Here is a 20,840-nt window from a genome sequence, read left to right as displayed (position 1 = left end):
AGAGGATCATACTGTTAGACCAAAGGATCTGCTTGGAGCAGCACATTTATAAAGCAACTTCATGTTGGTCGAAAAAGCTGAGAAAGCCAACCCACAGACATGAGACCCAGCTGTGACTTTGACGTATCGAGCTGTTTGTATTATTTCAGCATCTCATAATCTTGTGACAGCAGGCAATTTCTGCAGCAAAAGAGCTGATTTCTGTTTTAAACTTGGACCAAAAAGCATAACTTGCCACCTTTTGAGACTCAAAACTTATAAGTTTAAATGAATAAATAAAAGACTGAAAATGTCTAATTCACTAACACATGGACTGATAAAATGAGAAACGTTTTAGGAAAAAAAAACTTCATGAGTAATGGTATTGATCATGATGATATAACTTAATCAAGAGACCACAAAAAGAGGCCTGTTGGCACAGAAATCCTGCTCTGATGCTGTTTTTTACCAACCTTAAAAACAAAATTTTAAAATAGCTTCAAGATAACTGAAATAATCAAATAATGTGATACAAGCACATCAAAACATATAATAAAAGAAACGTGTTAATGTCATTGAAGGGTCTGGTGAACATAAATTCTCGGAAGTCAATCTTGAGAATGATTTACTTTACATAAAAAAAGAAGAAATGTCTTGAGATTTCAGATTATTCAAATAATTATGCAAACACGAGGATTGGATATAAGATTCTCTGCCGTCCAGGGGTCATGAACATATTTAAATGAGCAGTAAAACCCCCACTGGACAACAGCAGGTGCCCTGAAGAACAGAACCCAGTGAGGATCTAATACCCTCCATCTGATCATTATTATTATCATGAATTATTTCCAAATGTGATTTTTTTTTGTCCTCACGAGACACCACCCATTGTCAATTTTAATACTGGGTCCAATGTTTTTTAAAAATAAATACATACACAAATACAATTATAAAGTAAATTGACGCCTTGTCAGGGTATGGTAACATTTTTTTTTTTTACATTTATTATCTCCCCACGTGACTCCTGAAGCACTTTGACAATCTGCTTAATCCGTCCTGCAGATCCTGAGTCTGTCCCCTCTGAGCAAACAGCCGCAGTTTCCACGCAACAGTCGAGCGATTTCAAACCTGTCCGCTCCAGTTGTCACATCCTCGGCTGCCACTGACAGGCAGCAGCCGCTCATGACAAGATGCGAGCAGAAAGTCTGATTTCTTCTCAGATGTTTTCGTTTTACGCGTCAGTCAGTCAGGAAACCTGTGATTGTTAGCTGCTGCAGTGGGCATCAGCGCCTGCGCGCGCACGAGGATAAAGCACGAGCGTCCGAGTTCAAAGATAACGGGTTTATATTGGACGTCACCTTCCTTAAAATGGACATAAACATGGCCCTCGGCTCTTCCATTTTGAAAATGTTCAGATTTTAGTTGTGTCTACAAGACTGTACAAGTTAATTCGTGGGGTTTGAGTTTCCACTTGGTTGCGTGTTAAGGAGGGTAAAAAGCAGAGCCCGCCCTCCCGGCTCTGACTGAGGCTCTGCTCTGCCCCACTCCACGAGAGCAGCCGTTCACTCCTGCAGTCATCAGACGGCGGAAGATGCTCGCAGCTGATCGATGATCCCTGGATGGTTCCTGCAGGACTCCGGCGTTGTTTCACTGCGGAAGCGGGGAAGTTGAAGGCCAAGTTCGGTTAAGCTGAAAAGCCACGCAGTCTCATCATGCCAGGCGCGGATGCAGAGGTGGTCACGGCACCCCCGGCTGAACGCGCCGTGGGCGCGCTCTGGTCGTTCGCGAAATGCCTGGGCGCGCTGCTACCTGTGTACCTGGCCGGATACTACGGCTTCAGCATCAGCCTGGTGCTGCTGGGGCTGATGCTCTACATCGGATGGAAGCACGGACGCATGGAGAAAGTGATGAGACTCAAGTCTGCCATGTACCTCCTGGAGAACGAGAGGGAATTCACCACGGAGAAGGTTTTCCGAGCCAAAAGGGATTTACCCCCGTGGGTAAGAGACACGGGGGGTAGGGGGTCGAGCACCCTTCTCTGCAGAGGCTGTTATATCTGTCATTTATGGAAAAAACGTTCATGCCTTGCTGCTTAACAGAATTGCTTTTTTATTTGCACCAAACCTTCAAATTAAACGGGTACCCTTCATAAACTGTGAATTAAGAGCTTATACTATTTTCCAGTATATAAAAAAACTTCCAGAAGAAAAGGAGAGTCTTAATGCTTTCTTATATCAGAGATTAAATTTAGAATCACAGAATGTTTTGTTTAAACTGATAAAAATGAATATTACATTATTTAAAAGCCTTACCAGTAAATTCAACAATATGACTGCCTCCACTCTGTTAGTTTCACTTCAGTGGACCAATTTTTTTTCATAAAAAAAACAAATTCTATGGATTTAAGAAAGGATAAATCCTAATCATCTCCAGGAGCAGAGAAAAGCTCAACAGAATCAATATATCTAGTTAGAGAGGAACAAACTGTGCCAGCTATGTATTTTTTAGTTGTCATATCTGATGAGGTCACATTTCCTGAAATGTTGTGAGCTGCAGCATTTGCCTAACTTGGTGTGCTTGTTTCTTCAAAAATTTTGTGGTTATGTCGACCAGCATATCTGATTAAAAGCAACACTGAAGTACAGATAATGTTTTTATTTTATTTCTTGTTAATACCAAATTGAATCCAGCCTGTTCTCTGAAGGTTATAATTTTGAAACATGCTGTATAATAGCAAAACATAAAGCTGAAGGTCATTTTATGTTGTTTGGACTCATCATCAATGATGCACTTTCTGTCTCACAGGTTAACTTTCCCGATGTGGAGAAGGTGGAATGGGTAAATAAGGTGCATATTTTCTTTTCTTCTCTTTCTAGCTTTGTGTGCATGCAGCTTGCGGTTCCCTGCTTGGAGAGCACCCAAAGTGCCACATTCAGCTGAACTCTCGACAAATCGATAGAACCACCAATTATTTCAAAATAAGATGTTCACCGTTCACTTATGTTAAATCAGTATCAATAACCGCATGTGATAGCATATAAAGTGCGTTTTGGGACTCGCAGTTGACGGGATCTCGTTGCAGCCCATCAGAGCACAAAATCTGCTGGGGTAATTAAGAGGCAGAGGAAGCAGCGCAGATCATATCACACTTTCCTTTGTCTCTGTCAGTGCAGTAACCTGAAAGTAGTATGGGAGACTGTGGGGATGAATACTAATATTCCGAAGTGTCATTTTGAAGAAAAACATGTTATAAAGCTTATAAAAGAATCTTAAACTGCAGGAGAGAAAGTGAATATATATAGTATAAATATAAATTAGAGTCACACTTGCAGAGATGCTGCACAGGAGAGTCAGCTTGTTTGCTCAAATCACCGAAGGAAGCCTTTTGAATAGTCATCTTCTCTCTCATGCAGATCCTGCAGCAAGCCTGGCCTTTTATAGGCCAGTATCTGGAAAAGTTGCTGGTGGAAACCATCGCTCCCGCCATCCGTACTTCTAGCATCCATCTGCAGACTCTCAGCTTCACTAAAGTCAACATAGGAGACAAGGTTGGTCATGTGTGCAGCAGTGAAAGGAGTGTTTTACAAATGTGTCCAAATCTGGAACATTTAATGGAGCCAAGGTTAATGCAGTGCTGCTAAATGGTTTGCAGTTTGTCTGGGGATGGATTGATTCACTGCAATAAAGGACTTTTCTTTGGTATTGTTAGTAGAGTGTTAGTTTGTGTAACTGCAGCTGCTGTGTTCACAGGCTTTGAAGGTGGTGGGTGTGAAGGCTCACACTGAACACGATAAGAAACAAGTTATGTTGGATTTATACCTGAGGTAATGCATCACAACCTTTCCTGTGACTGTCATTTGATTTTTTTTAGTCAAGACACCGGATTGTTCTGCATGACAACACCTTGTAATACCCCTCTATGGCACAGCAGAGCTCTGTTGACCTTGTACACACACTCACGCAGTAAAAGTAGTCCGTCATGAGTTCCCTGTTTGCTTCCTCCTGTTAAACATTTATCTTTACATTTATTACTGCTCTTTTATTGCAGCTATGCAGGAGATGTTGAAATAAATGTTGAGATCAAAAAGTATTTCTGCAAAGCTGGTGTAAAGGGAGTCCAGGTACTTCCTGCAGTATTATTTGCATAATGTTTTTTGTTATTTAGACAATTTTCAGCAATTTTTTTTTTCTTTGCAGCTTTATGGGAAGCTGCGTGTGATTCTGGAGCCCCTGATTGGAGATGTGCCCCTGGTTGGAGCTATTACAATGTTCTTTATACGCAGGCCTGTGAGTGTTGTATCAGTTTTGCACTACACCTACAATAAGTACTCATATTATATATATATATATATATATATATATATATATATATATATATATATATATATATATATATATATATATATATATATATATATATATATATATATATATATATATATATATATATATATATATATATATATATATATATATATACATATATATATACATTTTTCCTCTCTTTTGTAGAAACTTGACATCAACTGGACTGGACTCACAAATCTGTTAGACATCCCTGGACTAAAGTGAGTTTTTAGTCTTTAATCTCCTTTGTTTGTTCTAAAACCTGTGCTCAAATGACAAGGTGGTTGAGTTTAACTAATGGAGATGCTTAAACAGTTTGACCTCTCTGTACACATAACAGAAGGTGTGTATAGTGTAGCTAGAACTCTTTAACATCTCCAAAAAACATAGACAGACATAGCTTAGGTGTTCATTTGCTCTGATCTGTGTGCTGAAATGCTTAAAGGGTAAAGATACATTCTTTCATTTCTGGTTTTAACGTTCCTCAATGTTAAAACCAACTCCACTCCTTGAATATAAACAAGCAAGTAAGTTTTCTTCTTCTGTTTGTTTGGATTTAGATGTATGTTTAAAAGCTAGTTAATGTTGATCCATGGTGATGCTATATGAGGTGTTCATTTACCACTAACACACCTTTTTATTTTGGTTGACTTTCATATTAAATGACCATTGTCCAATGTCCATAAACTGGCTTTAAAACATGTAGCTTTATTCTTCACAATGCTTTTTAAAAGCACATCAAGGGATGTTTCTCAACATGATCCTGCCGCTCGTATCAATATTTAACAGGCAAGTTTTCTGATAGGATTCATTTAGATATGTTTTTTATGAAAGGGGAACTATGTTTTACACAAGTTTGAGATGTTTATAAATAATTGCATAGAATATGAAGGTAAACTGGTGCTTCAAAATAATGTAAAAATTTAATTTTTTTTACCCATTCCTTACTGGACACATTTAACAATTTTGAAAAGTCTTCATAAGCATGAATGTTTAATCTTTTGCTAAAAAAAATATAAAAATTTCATAAACGTTTAAACATAAAACCTGAAACACCACTCTATTCAATGATAAACGTCTTTAAAGTCCCACTCCAATCATCTTGATCTATTGTAAAGTATTCCCAGTGGTCTTTTAATTATGATTATGCCGTTTTTAGCCAAAATCAAAAACCCTGTGTCATTTTCTACGACATAGTTTCTGCAGAGCGCCAGTGATTCTGTAGAAATTTTCCTTTGAGCTGTGAGTTGGACTGTTGGCGCAGAGTAAGCCCACTCCTACTACCCGACATCCATCTGTTTACAGTCTCTCCCGCAAGCTTACAGCTTCTCACATCCCCAACATAACATTACCGGCACAACAAAAAAGACGAGCAGCAATGGAGATATCCAGCCGTACAGTTTTGAGCCGGATGCTGGTTTTGGATGAGGAAAACAAAGACGTACATTGATCTATTTGTCTGCAAGTGAATGCATCACAATGGAGCGTGGCACAGGGCTTGTGGCCTGCCGTAGTAGCTTGTACATCACAGCTATAAGCTTTTACAACGGCACTTTTTCATCTGCTCCTGATTCAAAACGATTTGAATAAAGAAATGCTCAAAAATGCAATTTTGAGCCTAATTTTCTTTATATACTGTACAGACCAAAAGTTTGGACACACCTTCCCATTAAAATGAATGAGAAGGTGTGTCAAAACTTTTGGTCTGTACTGTATGTGCCACAAGAAGATGTTAAAACCCCCCAAAACACTATTTTCATCGGAGTGGGTCTTTAAGATTGCTTTTGCCTGCTAGATTTCATTAAAAGCTGACCTTGTCTTTGACCTGTGGGGTCCTTCTTGCTGGTTTTGTTGCTGCATTTGTGTTTGTGTGTCCCCAACATCACCCTTGCATTCATTTGCAGTTCCATGTCGGATACTATGATAATGGATGCAATAGCCTCCCACTTGGTGCTTCCCAATCGTCTCACTATCCCCCTGGTGGCCAATCTGCACGTGGCACAGCTCCGCTCCCCTCTCCCAAGGGTAACTGTCTCAGTAATAAATGGCCTCCTGGAGAAAAACAGACCCACACATTCTGCAGCAGATCTTCTTGAGCTGAGTAGCTGCACGCATGGCCTTCATACAATAAGTTTTATGTTGTACTGCTATGTGCATCAAAAATATGTTTTGTGGATGTAGGTTGACTGTCTTTTGGGTTTGTTGAATGTTTTCTGGTTAGGGAGTTGTTCGCATTCACCTGCTTGAAGCTGAGGACCTGACTGCCAAAGACACGGTCATCAAGGGGTTAATCGACGGGAAGTCGGACCCTTATGCTGTGATCCGTGTGGGGACGCAGATCTTCACCTCACATCACGTGGACAGCAACCTAAACCCACAGTGGAGAGAAATGTATGAGGTGAGAGTGCAGAAAGAGGAAAGTTTACTGCTCTGGGTTCACGCTAAAGGGCTGCACTGGGAAATGTTCCAGTTGCTGTTTTTGCTCTGCAGGGGCTGTATGAAACCTTTATTTTTGGAAATGTTTTTTTTTTTTTGCTATAGACCTAAATTATTTTTTTCTGTTTCTGAGAGAACAGGAAGTATCTGTTTCTGCGATAAAACCCTGTTTATGAGGAACACATTTATCTTTTAGTTTCCTTTTTTCAGCTTGTATACGAGCACAAAAATTATATTAAGTTTCCTCATCTACTTAGTTGTGAAACATACTTACCATTGTGGTTTGTTCGCATGCCTTTGTGTTTTAATGTCAATTGTGTTTGTATCTCTACTTGTGTATATGTTGTGTGTATTGGGCATTTTCCCATTCTATGTATGTGTGTGTCAGGTGATTGTCCATGAAGTACCTGGTCAGGAGTTGGAAGTGGAAGTGTTTGACAAAGACCCAGACCAGGATGACTTCCTGGGGAGGTAGCTTACTCATTTTCATTCGTTCTCTTTGTTTCTCTGTGCTTATCGCGCCATAACCATTACTGCAGTAGAACATTTTCTATTATGATTGTTCTTCACTTTGGAGCCAAATTTCTTGTTATTTGCTATTCATAGTTTTATTGATCATCTCTTTTTCTATTTCAGGGTGAAGGTGGATCTAGACATTGTGAGGAAGGCTAGAATTGTGGATGATGTAAGTGGTAATGCTTCAAAGGTATTAGAGAATAACAATCTCTTATATGACTCTGCATTTTAATTTCTCTTGGATTGCAAATGAAAAAAGTGCAGCTGTTATGTTGTGTCTCTAAGACTGCTGTAGTCCTGTGATCATGTGACACTGCAGAAAAGCATGCGCCTCCTCGTGATCTGCTCTGGTCTCGCCACCTACAGGCCCTTACAAGGCTAGAGAAATTCTGCAGAAATGCCTTTTGTATTGTATTAGTGTTTTTTCCCCCCGCAGTGGTTTAATCTGAAAGACGTCCCATCTGGCAGCATTCACCTGCGTTTAGAGTGGCTCTCTCTCCTGTCCTCTGCTGACAGACTGAGTGAGGTGAGACTCTTGGCCGAGGAGGCTAATTCTAGCCAGTGTCTACTTTTTATCAAAGGATAGAATTAAACTGCAAAATTTGGATGGCCTAATTTTTATTATGTTAAAAAATAAATGGGTTAATTTTCTTTGTTTATACATGGGCATGCTTAAGCAATTCCAGTTGTTGCTGTAACTTACATCTATCGCATGTCCAGATATTAAAAAATAAAAATATTTATGAGCCAATATTTAATCCAACATGATTTCGTCAGATGTTCTGTTGTTTGTTTTTGTTAGGTGATTCAGAAGAACCAGAACTTGACCACCAAAACATCTGATCCCCCATCTGCTGCCATCCTTGCCATCTATCTTGACCAGGGTTTTGAGCTGCCTGTAAGCTTGACAGCCATCCTCTTCATGTGCTGTGTAGTCAGTGTCTCATCTGCTTTCTTCTCCGATGTGTTGATAGATGAGAAAAGGTAGCAAATTCCCGAGCCCCATGGCTCAGATTTCCATTCAGGATACCACTAAAGAAAGCAAAGTAAGTGGTGAGAAGGGCTGTGTTTTTTACTGTATCATTGGAGGATTTTACTAAAAGCCTTTGTGCTGCCTCTTTAGACTTGCTATGGGAGCAACAGCCCTGTGTGGGAGGAGGCATTCACCTTCTTCATTCAGGATCCTCACAAGCAAGATATTGACATCCAAGTAAGTTATCGTCAGTTAAACCCTCAGTCCTTGTTTAAATAAATTGAAGTTCTGATATTTAACGATTCTCTTTTGCTGCAGTTCATGTCATTCATTGTCCTGTCTTCCTTTAAATCGATTAGGTGAAAGATGATGATCACTCGGTGCCCTTGGGCAGTCTAACAATCCCTCTAAACCGCCTTCTGGAGACTTCTGACCTCACCCTGGACCAGTGGTTTCACCTGGAGAATTCTGGCACAGCCAGCCGTATTTACGCCAAAATTGTGCTTAGGGTTAGTATTTAAATGTATGCGCTGTTTTACCTACAAACAAACTTCTGGATTTGAAAAGACTGCTTTTTAGCTGTATGTTTGTCTCAGGAAACATTAAATTGACCTTTTAATTCCTTAAAATGTAATGTCATGTGGCTCGCCAGAACAACAAATAAAATCAGACTTTAAAAAGGAACAAGTGCAAAACCAATATAAATGAACTCATATGACTATCACAAGGCATTGTTTTGTAATTTTCTGCTTGGTATTTGCTCTCATAAGCTTCCTTTGTGCCCGGCTAGATTTTGTGGCTGAGTGATGATGTCACTCCCACGACTCCGTCTCCTCGCCCTTCAGGCTCTGGGTCTGAGGTAGGCCAGGGAGGCATCACGTCTGACCTGAGCCCCGCAGGGCCTGGTGGATTAAACAAACCTCAGCCTACTCAACCGCAGCACACCACACCCGATCCAGAGTTTGCAACTGAGGTAAGTTAGGAATAGCTGAGTTGCAGCAGAGCTGTGTGTCTCTGAGAATAGGCTAGGCAGAAACAGTTCCTGTCCTGTGCTGCATTCAGGGTGTATTACGAATTCACCTGGTGGAGGCCCAAAACTTGATAGCCAAAGACAACTTCATGGGAGGGATGGTGAAGGGAAAGAGCGACCCCTACGTTAAAATCAAAGTTGCTGGGATAACCTTCCGCAGCCACACCATCAAAGAGAACCTGAATCCTGTCTGGAACGAACTCTATGAGGTATTGTCGCTTCTTTGGGTCAATAAAACCTTATTTCACTGACTTTGTCTGATCGATTTATGCCCTTTTTGTCCTGATTTCAGGTGATTTTGACTCAACTTCCTGGTCAGGAAATCCAGTTTGAACTGTTTGACAAGGATATCGATCAGGATGACTTTTTGGGAAGGTGCACTTCAATAAAAATAAAACTTGGACACAAAATAGTGTCCAAAATAGTTTCTGACTGATTCCCATCTTTTGCAGGTTCAAGCTTAGCCTGCGGGACATCATCAACGGGCAGTTCATTGATTCGGTGCATGAGAATAGTCTTAACAGATGCAAGTTTTCATAACTTTATTAATATTCATGTTGGAAGGCTCATTTTTTGTGTTGTCTTCATTGTAGTGGTACACGCTTAATGACGTGAAGTCAGGACGAGTTCACTTAGTGCTTGAGTGGCTGCCCAGAGTCTCTGACCTCATCAGACTGGAGCAGGTGAAACTGCATTTTTCTTTCTGTTCACCATTTATTGCTGCTGCTTTGATTTCTTACTTTTCTTTTCTTACTTTGTCTTTTTAGAAATGAAGGATGAATGAAAAATGATGTATTATCAAGTTTTGTGGAGTCTGTCTTGTGCTCCACAGGAAAACATCAATAGCAGAAAAAATACCTCTTATCATGCACCAGTAAATCAAATATTATCAGTTAGACTACTTTGTGTACCTAAACATGTGAAAAAGATGTGCGTTAGCAAAACACTTCTCTTTTTAGATTAGAATAGAATAATCCTTATTTGCTTTCTGATGAGGTCATTTTTCCGAGAACTTTATCCTGTCTCACAATAGGTTTTGCTGTTTCTTGCAGGTGCTGCAGTATCAGTCCCAGCAGTTGTACCAGAACAAGGCAGTGCCATCAGCAGCCGTGCTGTTTGTTTACGTGGAGCGCGCCCACGGCCTTCCGGTGAGACTGCGCCTCAAAGCCTGAAAATGTTAAAGGCAGCACGTAAGCTACAATGAAGTCCCTTTTGTTTGGTATTTTAGCTCAAGAAGAATGGAAAGGAGCCAAAAGCTGGAGTGGAAGTTGCATTAAAAGGTGTTTCATTCAAAACAAAGGTATGAGTGTCATTTACCTAAAGAACATTAAAAGACAACAACGTTTGCCAAAAAAATGACTAAAAAGGCTTCCTTTGGTTTATCCCAAAGATATGTGAGCGATCCACGTCCCCTCGTTGGGATGAAGCCTTTCATTTTTTGGTTCGTGACCCCACAGATGAAACACTGACAGTCAAGGTGAGAGAAATCGGGTTTTTGACCCAGAACTGCAGGGCAGAAACCTTTTAGGAATTGACCTATCATATGGATAAAAGGTGTTGGTTTATACAAACTGTTTTTGTCCAGCTCTCCCACAGCTGGGGCCAGGCTCTGGGGTCCTTGACACTCCCTCTGAAAGAGGTGTTGTCTGAGTCTGGTCTGGTGCTGGACCGCTGGCTCAGTCTGGATGGAGCTCTTCCAGAAAGTCAAATACTGCTGAGAGTTACGCTGAAGGTAAACCTAAAAAGAAATAAATGCAACATTTCAGTAACTCATGAAGTAAAATTACTACTATCTGCAGTCTTAATATTAATAAACTTCTTTGCAAACATAGAGAAAGTACAGTCAAACCATGAACGTGACATTAGACAGCTCCGTTAGCCTAGGCCTTCCAGCATCAAAGTAAAGTTTTAAACTTTTCTAAAATATAACGTCACTTTTGCTAGATCCACAAATGCATGATATACTTTAATCATGATGTTTTAAAAAGTCACTCTACAGCTATGTTAATATGACAGAAAATTGTTAGATTTCATTTTTCTCCTCACAAGAAATTTCTGTCTGTTTCCTCTTTAGTTTTTCTGAGAGCTTGTTTTCTTGCAAACAAATTTCAATTTTTTGTCTTGAAAACATTACAAGAAAACTTTTATATACTGGAAAGTGGCCTGTCCAGTTTTAGAAAATCACTAAATGAAGGACTTTGCCATACGTGCTGATCTGATTTACCATTTCTGGAACATTTTCAATTATTTTTTTTTTGCTATTCTCCCATTTGTGAAAGTTAAAAGTAGTTTCAAATGTGCTGACCTTTTTTGTTTTTTGGTGTTGCAGGTTTTGGACACGCAGTTAGCAGTATGCCGCAGCGGCCCAGTTGGAGCAGCAAATGATGCTGATGAAGAAACAGTCTTCCCCAAATGGGATCCTTCCCACTTAGACCTCAGACGCAGAAGTAGATTCTCCGTGTGAGTTTCATCAGTTTCCATCAGTGCTCCACTGTGCTGTCAAAAGGACAAATATTAGGATTTGCTTCGTTTTTTTTTACCCTTATATATAGTTTATATTAAACTATATATATAGTTTATATATATATATATAGTTTATTCGACCAAAAAGTTGAAATTCAAGATTGTACAAGTCTCTATTTTCAAAATTGTCCTTGAAGTTTGATATGACTTTAGAGCAGGATTGCAGTTTGGGGTCAAAGGGACCAAAATGTAATTTAACGATTGTAAAACAGTTTTTTTTTTAAATAAATAAATGTCATATTGTGATATGTTTCTTTAGTGTGAGTGATAACGCAAACACAGCCGGCCAAGTCAAGCTAACCATTGGCTACTCCACTGAGGAAAACAGGCTCTTCATCACTGTTCACTCTTGCAGGTTTTCTACATAACATTCTTGGAGTTCTGGTTAGTTTTTTTTCACCCACAACAGTAAAAGAACATGTCACATTGTGTCTAAAACCCGCAGAGGCCTGGCCCCTCGTTCCAAGGATGGAGCCGATCCATATGTTTCCTTTATCCTCCTCCCTGATAAGAAGGCAACCACCAAGAGGAGAACCACCACCAAAAGGAAAGATCTCAACCCTGAATTTAACGAGAGGTGAGAGGAAAGGATTTAAAGGTGGAAAAGAAATGTGAGGATGGTTTCTGACTTTCTCTGTCTCTCATTTCCACTTTCTAGGTTTGAATTTGATTTTTCTCTGGAAGAGTCCACCCAAAGAAAGTTGTATCTTTCAGTGAAAAACAGCGTCTCCTTCATGAGCAGAGAGAAAGAGCTTATCGGCAAGGTACGTGTGTTCAGCCAAGCATCTTCACAACATTTGAGTGGTTTTTGTAGCATTTGGGCTACTCACAGAAGAATTCATTACCTTTTTTTTAATCACCACACTCAGCTGCAGCTGGATCTGGACCAAATTGATCTGAAGGCTGGTGTTGCACAATGGTAAACATTTTAAGTGCTAACGCTAAGTTCTGAAAAATAGTTGGCTATAACTTTACATACTTTATTTCTTTGTCTTTTTTTCCTAGGTTTGATTTGGTAGCAGAGACCAACTAAAGAGAAGACTTCTGCCTGATTCTATTTACCATAAAAGCTGCAGTACTTCTGTGTTCTGTGATTTGCTTCTGATCATTCGGCTTATATCAAAACATCCACTTTCATTGCAGAAGAAAAAAGACAAATCTGCTCCACATTTTCACAGACCTTGAATATTTATAAGAAGGAAAACTTTCCATTTTGCACATCTTCGGTGTAAACTGTGCTGAATCTGTTAGTTTTACAGACGTTTTAGTAAAGTAGATATTTTACAATTACGCAACTGTGTTGCATGATAAATCAATTTTGAAAAAAAGCATTTAAAAGTCCTCTTTAAATTCTATTTAAAAAGGGCTAATGCTATGGTGATGATGCATCCATGACTATGTTGTGTAGATTGTTTGGGTTTACAACAAAACACAACTGAAAGAGATTCCTTTAAAAAATTAGAGTGTTTATATAGATATTTATGTTTAATTACTGCCTTAAGTATTACAAAACTGTGCACAATTTATCAGTGTTTATGAAATATTGTTTAACATGAAATTTTCTATGTTATTAGTGTCGATTTCGTATTTTGAAAATGACTCCGAAAAGTGACCCTTCCCTGGATCCAGGGGTTTGAAACTGTAAGCAAAGTCGAGATCACTGTGCTTTTATGAAGACAAAGCTTTGTAGATAGACGTCGCTGCGACCAATCCCTGCTGATTCAAGTGTTTGTTGAGCTGATGCTTTTAGCCATGCGTGTATTTTTTAAATCAAGCAATGCATGAGAAGCATGCTGAAGTTCACCACTGTCATCTTTTAAAAACAACACATGGCTTGCAGTAACTCAAAGCAAAGTGCACACTGTCAGAATAAAGGAACCGTGCTTCGACATACTTATCATTGTGTATCTGCTTAAATTGCTAATTAAAGCTTGCAGTCTAAGAATCTAATCTGTTTTGTGATATGATTGATATTCCTTCGGTTTTCACCTGAATCCCAATAGCAAAGAAAAGCTTTATTATCAAATAAGTAACTGATTTAAAAAAAACACTTTAACAATTAATAAAAGGATTTTACAACAAGTAAAATAAATCATAAAAAAGGAAAGTTTGAAAAAAAGTAGCAGAAACAGAAATGTCTTCAGTTTATTTTTGTGTATCAATCAGCTCCTGTAATTGTGCAAAAGAGCAATTTATTTATTGTACTTTATCCAAAGCTATGCTATTGCATGCACACACATTCCAACTGCACAGAAGTATAAATACACATTTGTTTATAAGATACTTGTAGCATTATCTTTCAGTTTTCACCTGAATCCTAATGGCAAAGAAATCATTTTATTGAGGTTTTGTTTCCAGAATAAGATACCGATTGAAAAAAATATTTAAAAATTGAATGAATGCATTTAATAACAAATTAAATGAAAAGTAATTGCCAGTAGGTGTTTACCACAGTCACAAAGAAAACTGTGTAAAGGAGAAATGTCTCCAGTTTATTTTTGTGTCTCATTTGGCTTCTGCAATTGTGCAAAAAAGCCATTAATTTATTGTTCTTTATTTAAGGTATTTGTTTTTTAGACACTTTACACCATAATTTATTAAATTAATCTAACTGACAGTGGAGTTTCTCTAGATGCTTTCTAAATATTTAAATGATATTTATTTGTACAAAATGATTAAGCTTGGTTGTATTATCTTTTTTTTCCAGATGCTTAGTCTGAGCAAACTTCTTTAACACCATTCAAACAATTCTACAGTTGAACTACTATACAGGATACTAAAAAAGGGGTGCAACGATTGATTTTAACAATGATTCAATTCATATTATAATTTGTAGTTGCCGATCCGATTTAGACGACGTTGGATCATTTTGAGCGATCCGATACACTGACCTAAGATTGATCCAGGATATCTCTAACCTAAAATTCAACTAGCATGACTCAGAGATAAATACCTGAGTACTGAACAGTGCGGACGAAGTTTTCCAGATTCCTCGTATTTATTGCAAGATAATCAAATGTAGATTAAATATGTTTACAAACAAACAAGTAAACAAGAATTAATGGCAAATCCATTCACATTTTAGTTTCAGAAAGTTCAGCCCACGGTTGTTTTTCCACATCAAAACAATACATTATTAGAACATTCTATCACACTGTATGGTCACATGCCTTCGCACAAGTCAAAGTGTTTCTACACATTGGACTGTAATGATGGTTTAATCAATTTTTGCATGTGTGTTGTCCACTATGTTGCACTTGGTTGTTTTTACGATATAGTGAAATAAACCTACCCTGCCTCAATCCTAATGGTATTTTCAAATATGGATTAGCAATTTATCTAATTTTGAAACGGTTTTTTATGGTGTAAGCTGATTCGATTTGATTCGATAAACAACTTGCCTCAGACAGATCAATTTGGTTGGATTGTAGGAATCTAAATCGCTTCATCAATTAATCGTTACACCCCTACATAGACTTAAATACTATTGTTGTTTGCACTCTCAGATACCTAAAGTTATGTTTGTTTTCTTTATTTGTTTTTCCTTTTGCTGTGGGATACAACGTTCTTCTTAGCTTTGAATTCCTGTGATGTAAAAAAAGGAAATAATAAAAGTTAGAAATATTTTTTTAAAGTCCCCTTTTTTATGATCTACAGATGTCTTTTCAATGCCTTACCACAAGGTGGCGGTGTGGCGCATGCCATCAGTCATCTGTCCAGCTGCGATCTCAATGCTTACAGATGTGAGAAAAGGATCCACGATTGACAGCTCTTCAAACCAATGGAAGCTACGTCTTTTCCGGTGAGGGCGGGACTTGTGAAGAAAACTTGCACTCTGAGTGGAGGTAGCGGCACAGCGCTTAATGAGGGTCATACAACAGTAATGAATGGAAATACAGCGGAGCCAAGAAAGTTGAGCAGCATCTAGAACTATTACAGTGAGTAGGCAGATGAAAAAAGTTAGCTTCAAGAGTGAAACAAACCCCGTTTGAAGTTATGGATTGGCCGGGTAAACCAGGGTCTGCGAACTGGAAGAAAATACAGCTGTATTTTTGTAGAAACTTTTGAACTTTTTGTTTTTCTTTTGAAGGGGAATTTCATCTTAACTCACGGTTGTGGGTAAATGGCATTTTGCGACGTTAACTGGACTCCAAAACGTGGATTATTTGAATTCATCCTTGAATGAAACAACTGGAATACTTCGAAAACTCACTGCTTGGATTTTTACCACAGAGACGGACGCTTTGTAGTTGACAGCAAAGCCATGGGAAACATAGAAAGTGTGGACGGACAGTCGGAGATGAAGCATCACATCATGCCTCTGAAGGTGCCCATGCCCGACCCCACCGAGCTGGAGGAGAAGTTCGCCATTGTTTTGGTGAGTTTTAGTCAAAAGTGGAGCAAAAGTTAGCTTCAATAATAAATTCCATCTTAATCTGTTTTCATCTTCGAGTTGCTGCTAGCTTAATTAGCTGAACTAACAGATTAAAAGATGGCTAACAACACTCACTCACTGGGGTTTGTTTGTGTCGAAAAGTACTGTCGCTGTTTTGTCTGTCTCTGTGTGTTTGTCATCACACCTCTCGCTTTAATTGTCCATCATGAACCGCTGCTACATTAACCGAATCCCGCCCCTCATTCTGACCCGCTCCTGCGGTTCTTTTGTCTGCTAAAGTCACACAACTTGGCTCAAAAAGTCTCCGCGCGGCGCGACGCGGCGTGGTGGTGGGTGTGGGGATAAAAGACGAAACCCTCAGATAATGGCTTAACAGAAATAGGAAGAGTAACTGAGGATTTTTTTTATATAACAAACACAACACTTTTCTGTAAAGACTTCTTTTTTTATGCGGCAAACTTTCTTTGAAAACAACATTTTCTGAATTCCCCCAAAACTCCCACATCCGAGGAATCCTCCCCTCCCCTTCACCTCCTTCCTCCCCGCACATCAGTCTGCTGCTGAGCGGAGCCGTAGGAGCGCTTTGTTGGAAGGAGCAGACACCTACCGCCTCCTGTCTGCACATCCAGGAAGAGGAGGAGGAGGAGGAGGAGGAGGAGGAGAATGAAGCAGCGACGCTCCTGTCATCTCATCTTCAGCGCGTGCTCGGAATCTCCCATGCGCCTCTGTTGTTTTTGATGTTGAGCTCTGATTCCACCCCAACATGTCCTCATCAGGATTTAAAAACATTATTTTTAATTGATATACTAACAGAATACACCCAAGATGCGTCACTCCATAAGTTTTAGTGCCTTGAAAATCTAATGTAAGTGTTTCAACACAGTTCGAATTCCCTTTGCTCCATCAGTTTACTAAATGGCCTTTTTCTCTATGCAACTTTTAGAATGGGTGTCCTTATTCAGACCCACAAATTTTTGCTTTTGATTTGGTTTTCCTGCTTTAATATTTTAATATTATATATATATATATATATATATATATATATATATATTTTTTTTTAACTTTCGGGGTCTTTACTTTTCAGAACTTGCTATATAAGGGCGAGGCAAACTGATGTCCTTAAATTTTGCCCTAAAGTTGCTAGGCAACCACCTAAAGCCTTGCAATCTGTCAAATGAAAATCCACTCAGATCATCTTTTGTAAAGTGTTCCCAGTGGTCTTTTAATTATGATTATGCCGTTTCAAGCCAAAAAACAACAAAAAACAGTGTTGTTTTCTAGGACAGTTTCTGCAAAGCGGCAGGCATTTAGTGGAAATTTGCTTCTTGGTTGTGGGCAGGACAGCTGGTGTGGAGTAAGCCCGCTCCTACTTCCCATTATCCATCTGCTTGCATGCTCTCCTGCCTGCAAGCCCACAGCCCCTCACAAATTCAACCTAAAATTAGGTGGTGCGACAAAAGAAAAATGCCACAACAAACATGTTAAAACCACAACAAACACGATTTTCATCTGAGTGTTTTTTTAACAAGCATTATCGGATTATCATTACTTATTAGCATTATCATTACTAATAATGAGGCTGTGTAGAAATAACTGCTCACAGGACTTTGATGTAATTGCTGTTAAATAGGGATCACACCTAGTTTCTCTATTTTAAACTTATCCTGTAATTTGGCAGTCATAGCACTATACACCCAGTGAATGATTGCAATGCTGTAATATTACCGCAAAGGTTGGGATAAAAGTGTTTCATCAAATCCAAATTTTAAATCCCCAAAACTACATTCTGTTAGTGTTTATAATTAGAATTTGGTCAATGTTCTTATGTGACAAATGGTATCCTTAACAAAACACAATTTTTGGATTGACATATAAGGAATAAATCTATTTTTAAAAGCCATTTAAGTGGCATATTTTTGCACTTTTTTGTCTTTTGATTTGAAAGTTCTGTAATATCCGTTTAATCTGCTGCTTTATCAGAAATACACAAGTTTCAAAGAGACAATTCAAAGGGTTCCTGAAATACAGGCAGCACCGCCCGTCTGTTCCTTGATCATTTTGCCCGGTCATTTTTCACGGGTGCTTATTTTGTGTGTCTTCACCCCACATTTCAACATAACCACACCCCGCTCTTGGGTTTTAGCCGTTTATGTCCTTAATTACAACACTAAACGCCAAGGAGCTTGGATCTTCACAGCATTTTTCAAGTAGTGTCACATCTGAACACTTTGTGGGTGCTGCATGTTTCTGGGACAAAGCCAGTGTTTGCTTGCCAGAGCCATTAGCCACAAGTGAGTAAACACAAAAAAGATCAACAGAGGGAAAAAAAAGCCATCAGGAATACTCTGACAACTTAAGTCTATGGTCTGCATTCGGATAACTTCTTCAGCTACGTTGAGGTATTATAAGAACGTCTTTGAACTTGTGTACTTTTCCCATGAGGAAGCAAAAGAAGGAGTTGTGTATTACAATTAGGATACATCCTGGCTGAAGCAGAGTGGCCTGTCGTTGTTCGAGTGCCCGACAACATCAAGACAACCCCTGTTATTATGCTCAACTGTGTAGCGTGTGGATGATTTCTATGCAGCGAGTCGTAGACTCAACAGTTCAGTCATAAGTGGGAAACGTTTTCGACTTCTCTTACCCCACCCGCTCTTCTCCATAGCACCAGGTTTCCTTTACTTTGTAGGAAAAAAACAACAACACTGTATATTTTAGAGTCCTTATCAGACAATGGCTGCTTCTGCTCCTTTAGCCTCTTGTTTGGAGCTACAGGAACACCATGGCATGGTGATTGGGGCTCTTTAGGGAGATAAGGTCATGGCTGTGCTGTCCCAGAATCCTGTTAGGTCTGGCCACTGAAACATGTAGCTTTTTCTCATCTTTCTTCACTGTTTGTCAGCAGAGACACAAATGGCATTGTTGCAGCCTCAGCTTTCCATAAATGGATGTTTTGAAACGGGCCACATCTTTTCCTGTGGAGTTTCCTGTTGCAAGATGGCTTGCTAGTGCAAATGTCTACCTATCCATTGTGATACTGCCCCCCCTGCAGAGCACACAGACGTCCCATCGGACGGACTGCAGCCCATTATGATGTCATGGGCGCAGCAGCTTCTGCCAGCGTAGCAATATCCCAGCGCTAATGACTAAAACAGGGTTGCTCTACAGTAGACAGTGAACGGTAGTGGAGGAGGGGCGAGGACCCTGGGTTGGTTGCAACTACTTCATGCGGTCCGCTAATAAAATGTCTTGGTCAGGTCTGGCAACATGTGCTAAAGACATCATTTCCCTCTTGACGCTTTTGTCCTAAAGAATCTACAGACTCAGCTTCAGCTTTGTGGATGGAAACAGCTGCCTGGCATTTTATTCCTTGACTTTATGGGGGAAATTGTTTCTCAGTCAGTGGTTGTTGTGGTTGATATAGTTCACAATAAGATGTGTGTTCTTATTAGTGGCTGCTCATGTGTAACCTGATGTGTACATATGGATGCCTTTAGACCTCACTGATGCACATAGATAGCTTTAAAGCCACACGGATGACTTGGGTCTTAGTATGTGCTGTTTTTTAGTCGACTTGTACTTATCCGTGGCTTTGTGTCCTTACAGATGTAAATGGAACCAGCCAGCTTTTCCTGTCTCCCTTTTCCCCGAATTCCCTCTCACCGTGGCCTAAAAAATGACCGTCTCCACATGATTCTGTTCTCAGGAAAACGATGAGAGATGAGCCAGTGGTATTTCAAAGCTCTGATCCGCTGATGGATTCCTGTGGGCTGGTCTGAATTAAGGCCTCAGAAGAACTCAAAATAAGGAAAATTCCCTTTGAACTGGCAGCCTGCCACTGTTCTTGGTTGTAATAGATTTACCAACGGCTCACATGTAGCTTTTTACTCTATTGGATTGCACCAAAAGACTCTTCTGAGGCATGGATGTGTTTGAAAGAGATGTCACAATGAAATGGGAGCACGTATTGGGAAAAACTACAAATAAAGCGGTTCAATTTCTGCCAGTGGTGTCAAACATGCTGACAGTGTGACTCCGGCGCTCCGTCTGACATCAGTGTATTTTAGCTTCCTGATAGATGACTCTGAAGTGAAACTAATGCAGTCAAGCTGTGCAAAGAGTTTAAAAGTGTAAAACCTAAATCATTTTTGATCGGTTAAACTGTGTCTGCAGTTTTTTTCCCTGGCTTTGTCTGAAAGCGCCTCTTTTCTGACAGTAAATTTGTTTGTTGGTAGTTATATCACTTAAGCGTAAACACATAGCCGGCCCAGCCACATATCAACGCACCCCAGGAAGAGGTGTTTATGGGAGCTGAGTGTGCAGAGTGCAGTTAGTCTGGGAGCAAAAGTGGGTCAGATCAGGCCTGCACACCTGGCTTTCTCAGAGTACAAAGATTCAGGAGTCTGGGCTGAATTTTATTTAGAGGTTCCTAAAAAATCATCTCCCTTCCTTCTCAGAAATGTTAGAACATAAAGACCAAGCCAAAGAACATGACATAGACATGCATGAGGTTCTTATTACCTTTACTTGGTTTTAGCACATCCTTTGGAACACATGCTCATTGTTACGGCTGATGCTAGATCAGGAGCTCTTCAGGATCATACTGTATATGTGAAGTAAGAGACTGCTCAGTTTTGTTT

General features: G+C 39.5%; 2 protein-coding genes across 14 annotated transcripts in view; both read left to right on the top strand.

Annotated features, from left to right (window-relative positions):
* The first annotated feature begins 1,093 nt into the window (after positions 1–1,093).
* On the top strand, positions 1,094–13,754 carry esyt1a (extended synaptotagmin-like protein 1a). The gene is made up of 31 exons (XM_023956600.2): positions 1,094–1,979; positions 2,785–2,826; positions 3,393–3,527; positions 3,730–3,803; positions 4,028–4,100; positions 4,177–4,266; positions 4,492–4,547; positions 6,231–6,351; positions 6,548–6,724; positions 7,151–7,233; positions 7,399–7,447; positions 7,715–7,804; positions 8,081–8,176; positions 8,253–8,324; positions 8,402–8,488; positions 8,611–8,760; positions 9,042–9,224; positions 9,314–9,490; positions 9,574–9,656; positions 9,734–9,782; positions 9,875–9,964; positions 10,334–10,429; positions 10,510–10,581; positions 10,672–10,758; positions 10,867–11,013; positions 11,611–11,741; positions 12,064–12,159; positions 12,250–12,381; positions 12,463–12,568; positions 12,674–12,723; positions 12,810–13,754. Exons 1-31 carry the CDS (start codon positions 1,692–1,694, stop codon positions 12,835–12,837), a joined length of 3,210 nt encoding a protein of 1,069 aa, XP_023812368.1. The 5' UTR covers positions 1,094–1,691; the 3' UTR covers positions 12,838–13,754.
* A 1,869-nt stretch (positions 13,755–15,623) lies between these two features.
* fmnl3 (formin-like 3) overlaps positions 15,624–20,840 on the top strand; it is a 28,584-nt gene continuing 23,367 nt past the window's right edge. For 10 of the 13 annotated variants that reach the window (XR_013657514.1, XR_002290534.3, XM_078950619.1 and 7 more), the window contains exon 1: positions 15,655–16,182. Coding sequence is in view for 11 of the 13 variants with exons in the window: in XM_078950619.1 (XP_078806745.1) it covers positions 16,069–16,182 (114 nt within the window). In the remaining 2 variants the exon portion in view is untranslated. Of the gene's footprint in view, positions 16,183–20,840 lie in introns of all 13 variants that reach the window. The other 3 variants (XM_078950617.1, XM_004070455.4, XM_011477100.3) reach the window with 3 other exon arrangements.

The sequence above is a fragment of the Oryzias latipes genome, chromosome 7 (assembly GCF_053564925.1).
Source record: "Oryzias latipes strain Hd-rR chromosome 7, Olatipes_Hd-rR_3.1".
In the NCBI taxonomy this organism is placed as follows: Eukaryota; Metazoa; Chordata; class Actinopteri; order Beloniformes; family Adrianichthyidae; genus Oryzias; species Oryzias latipes.
The sequence above is the reverse complement of the archived record's forward strand: the minus strand, read 5'-3'. Positions and strand labels throughout refer to the sequence as shown.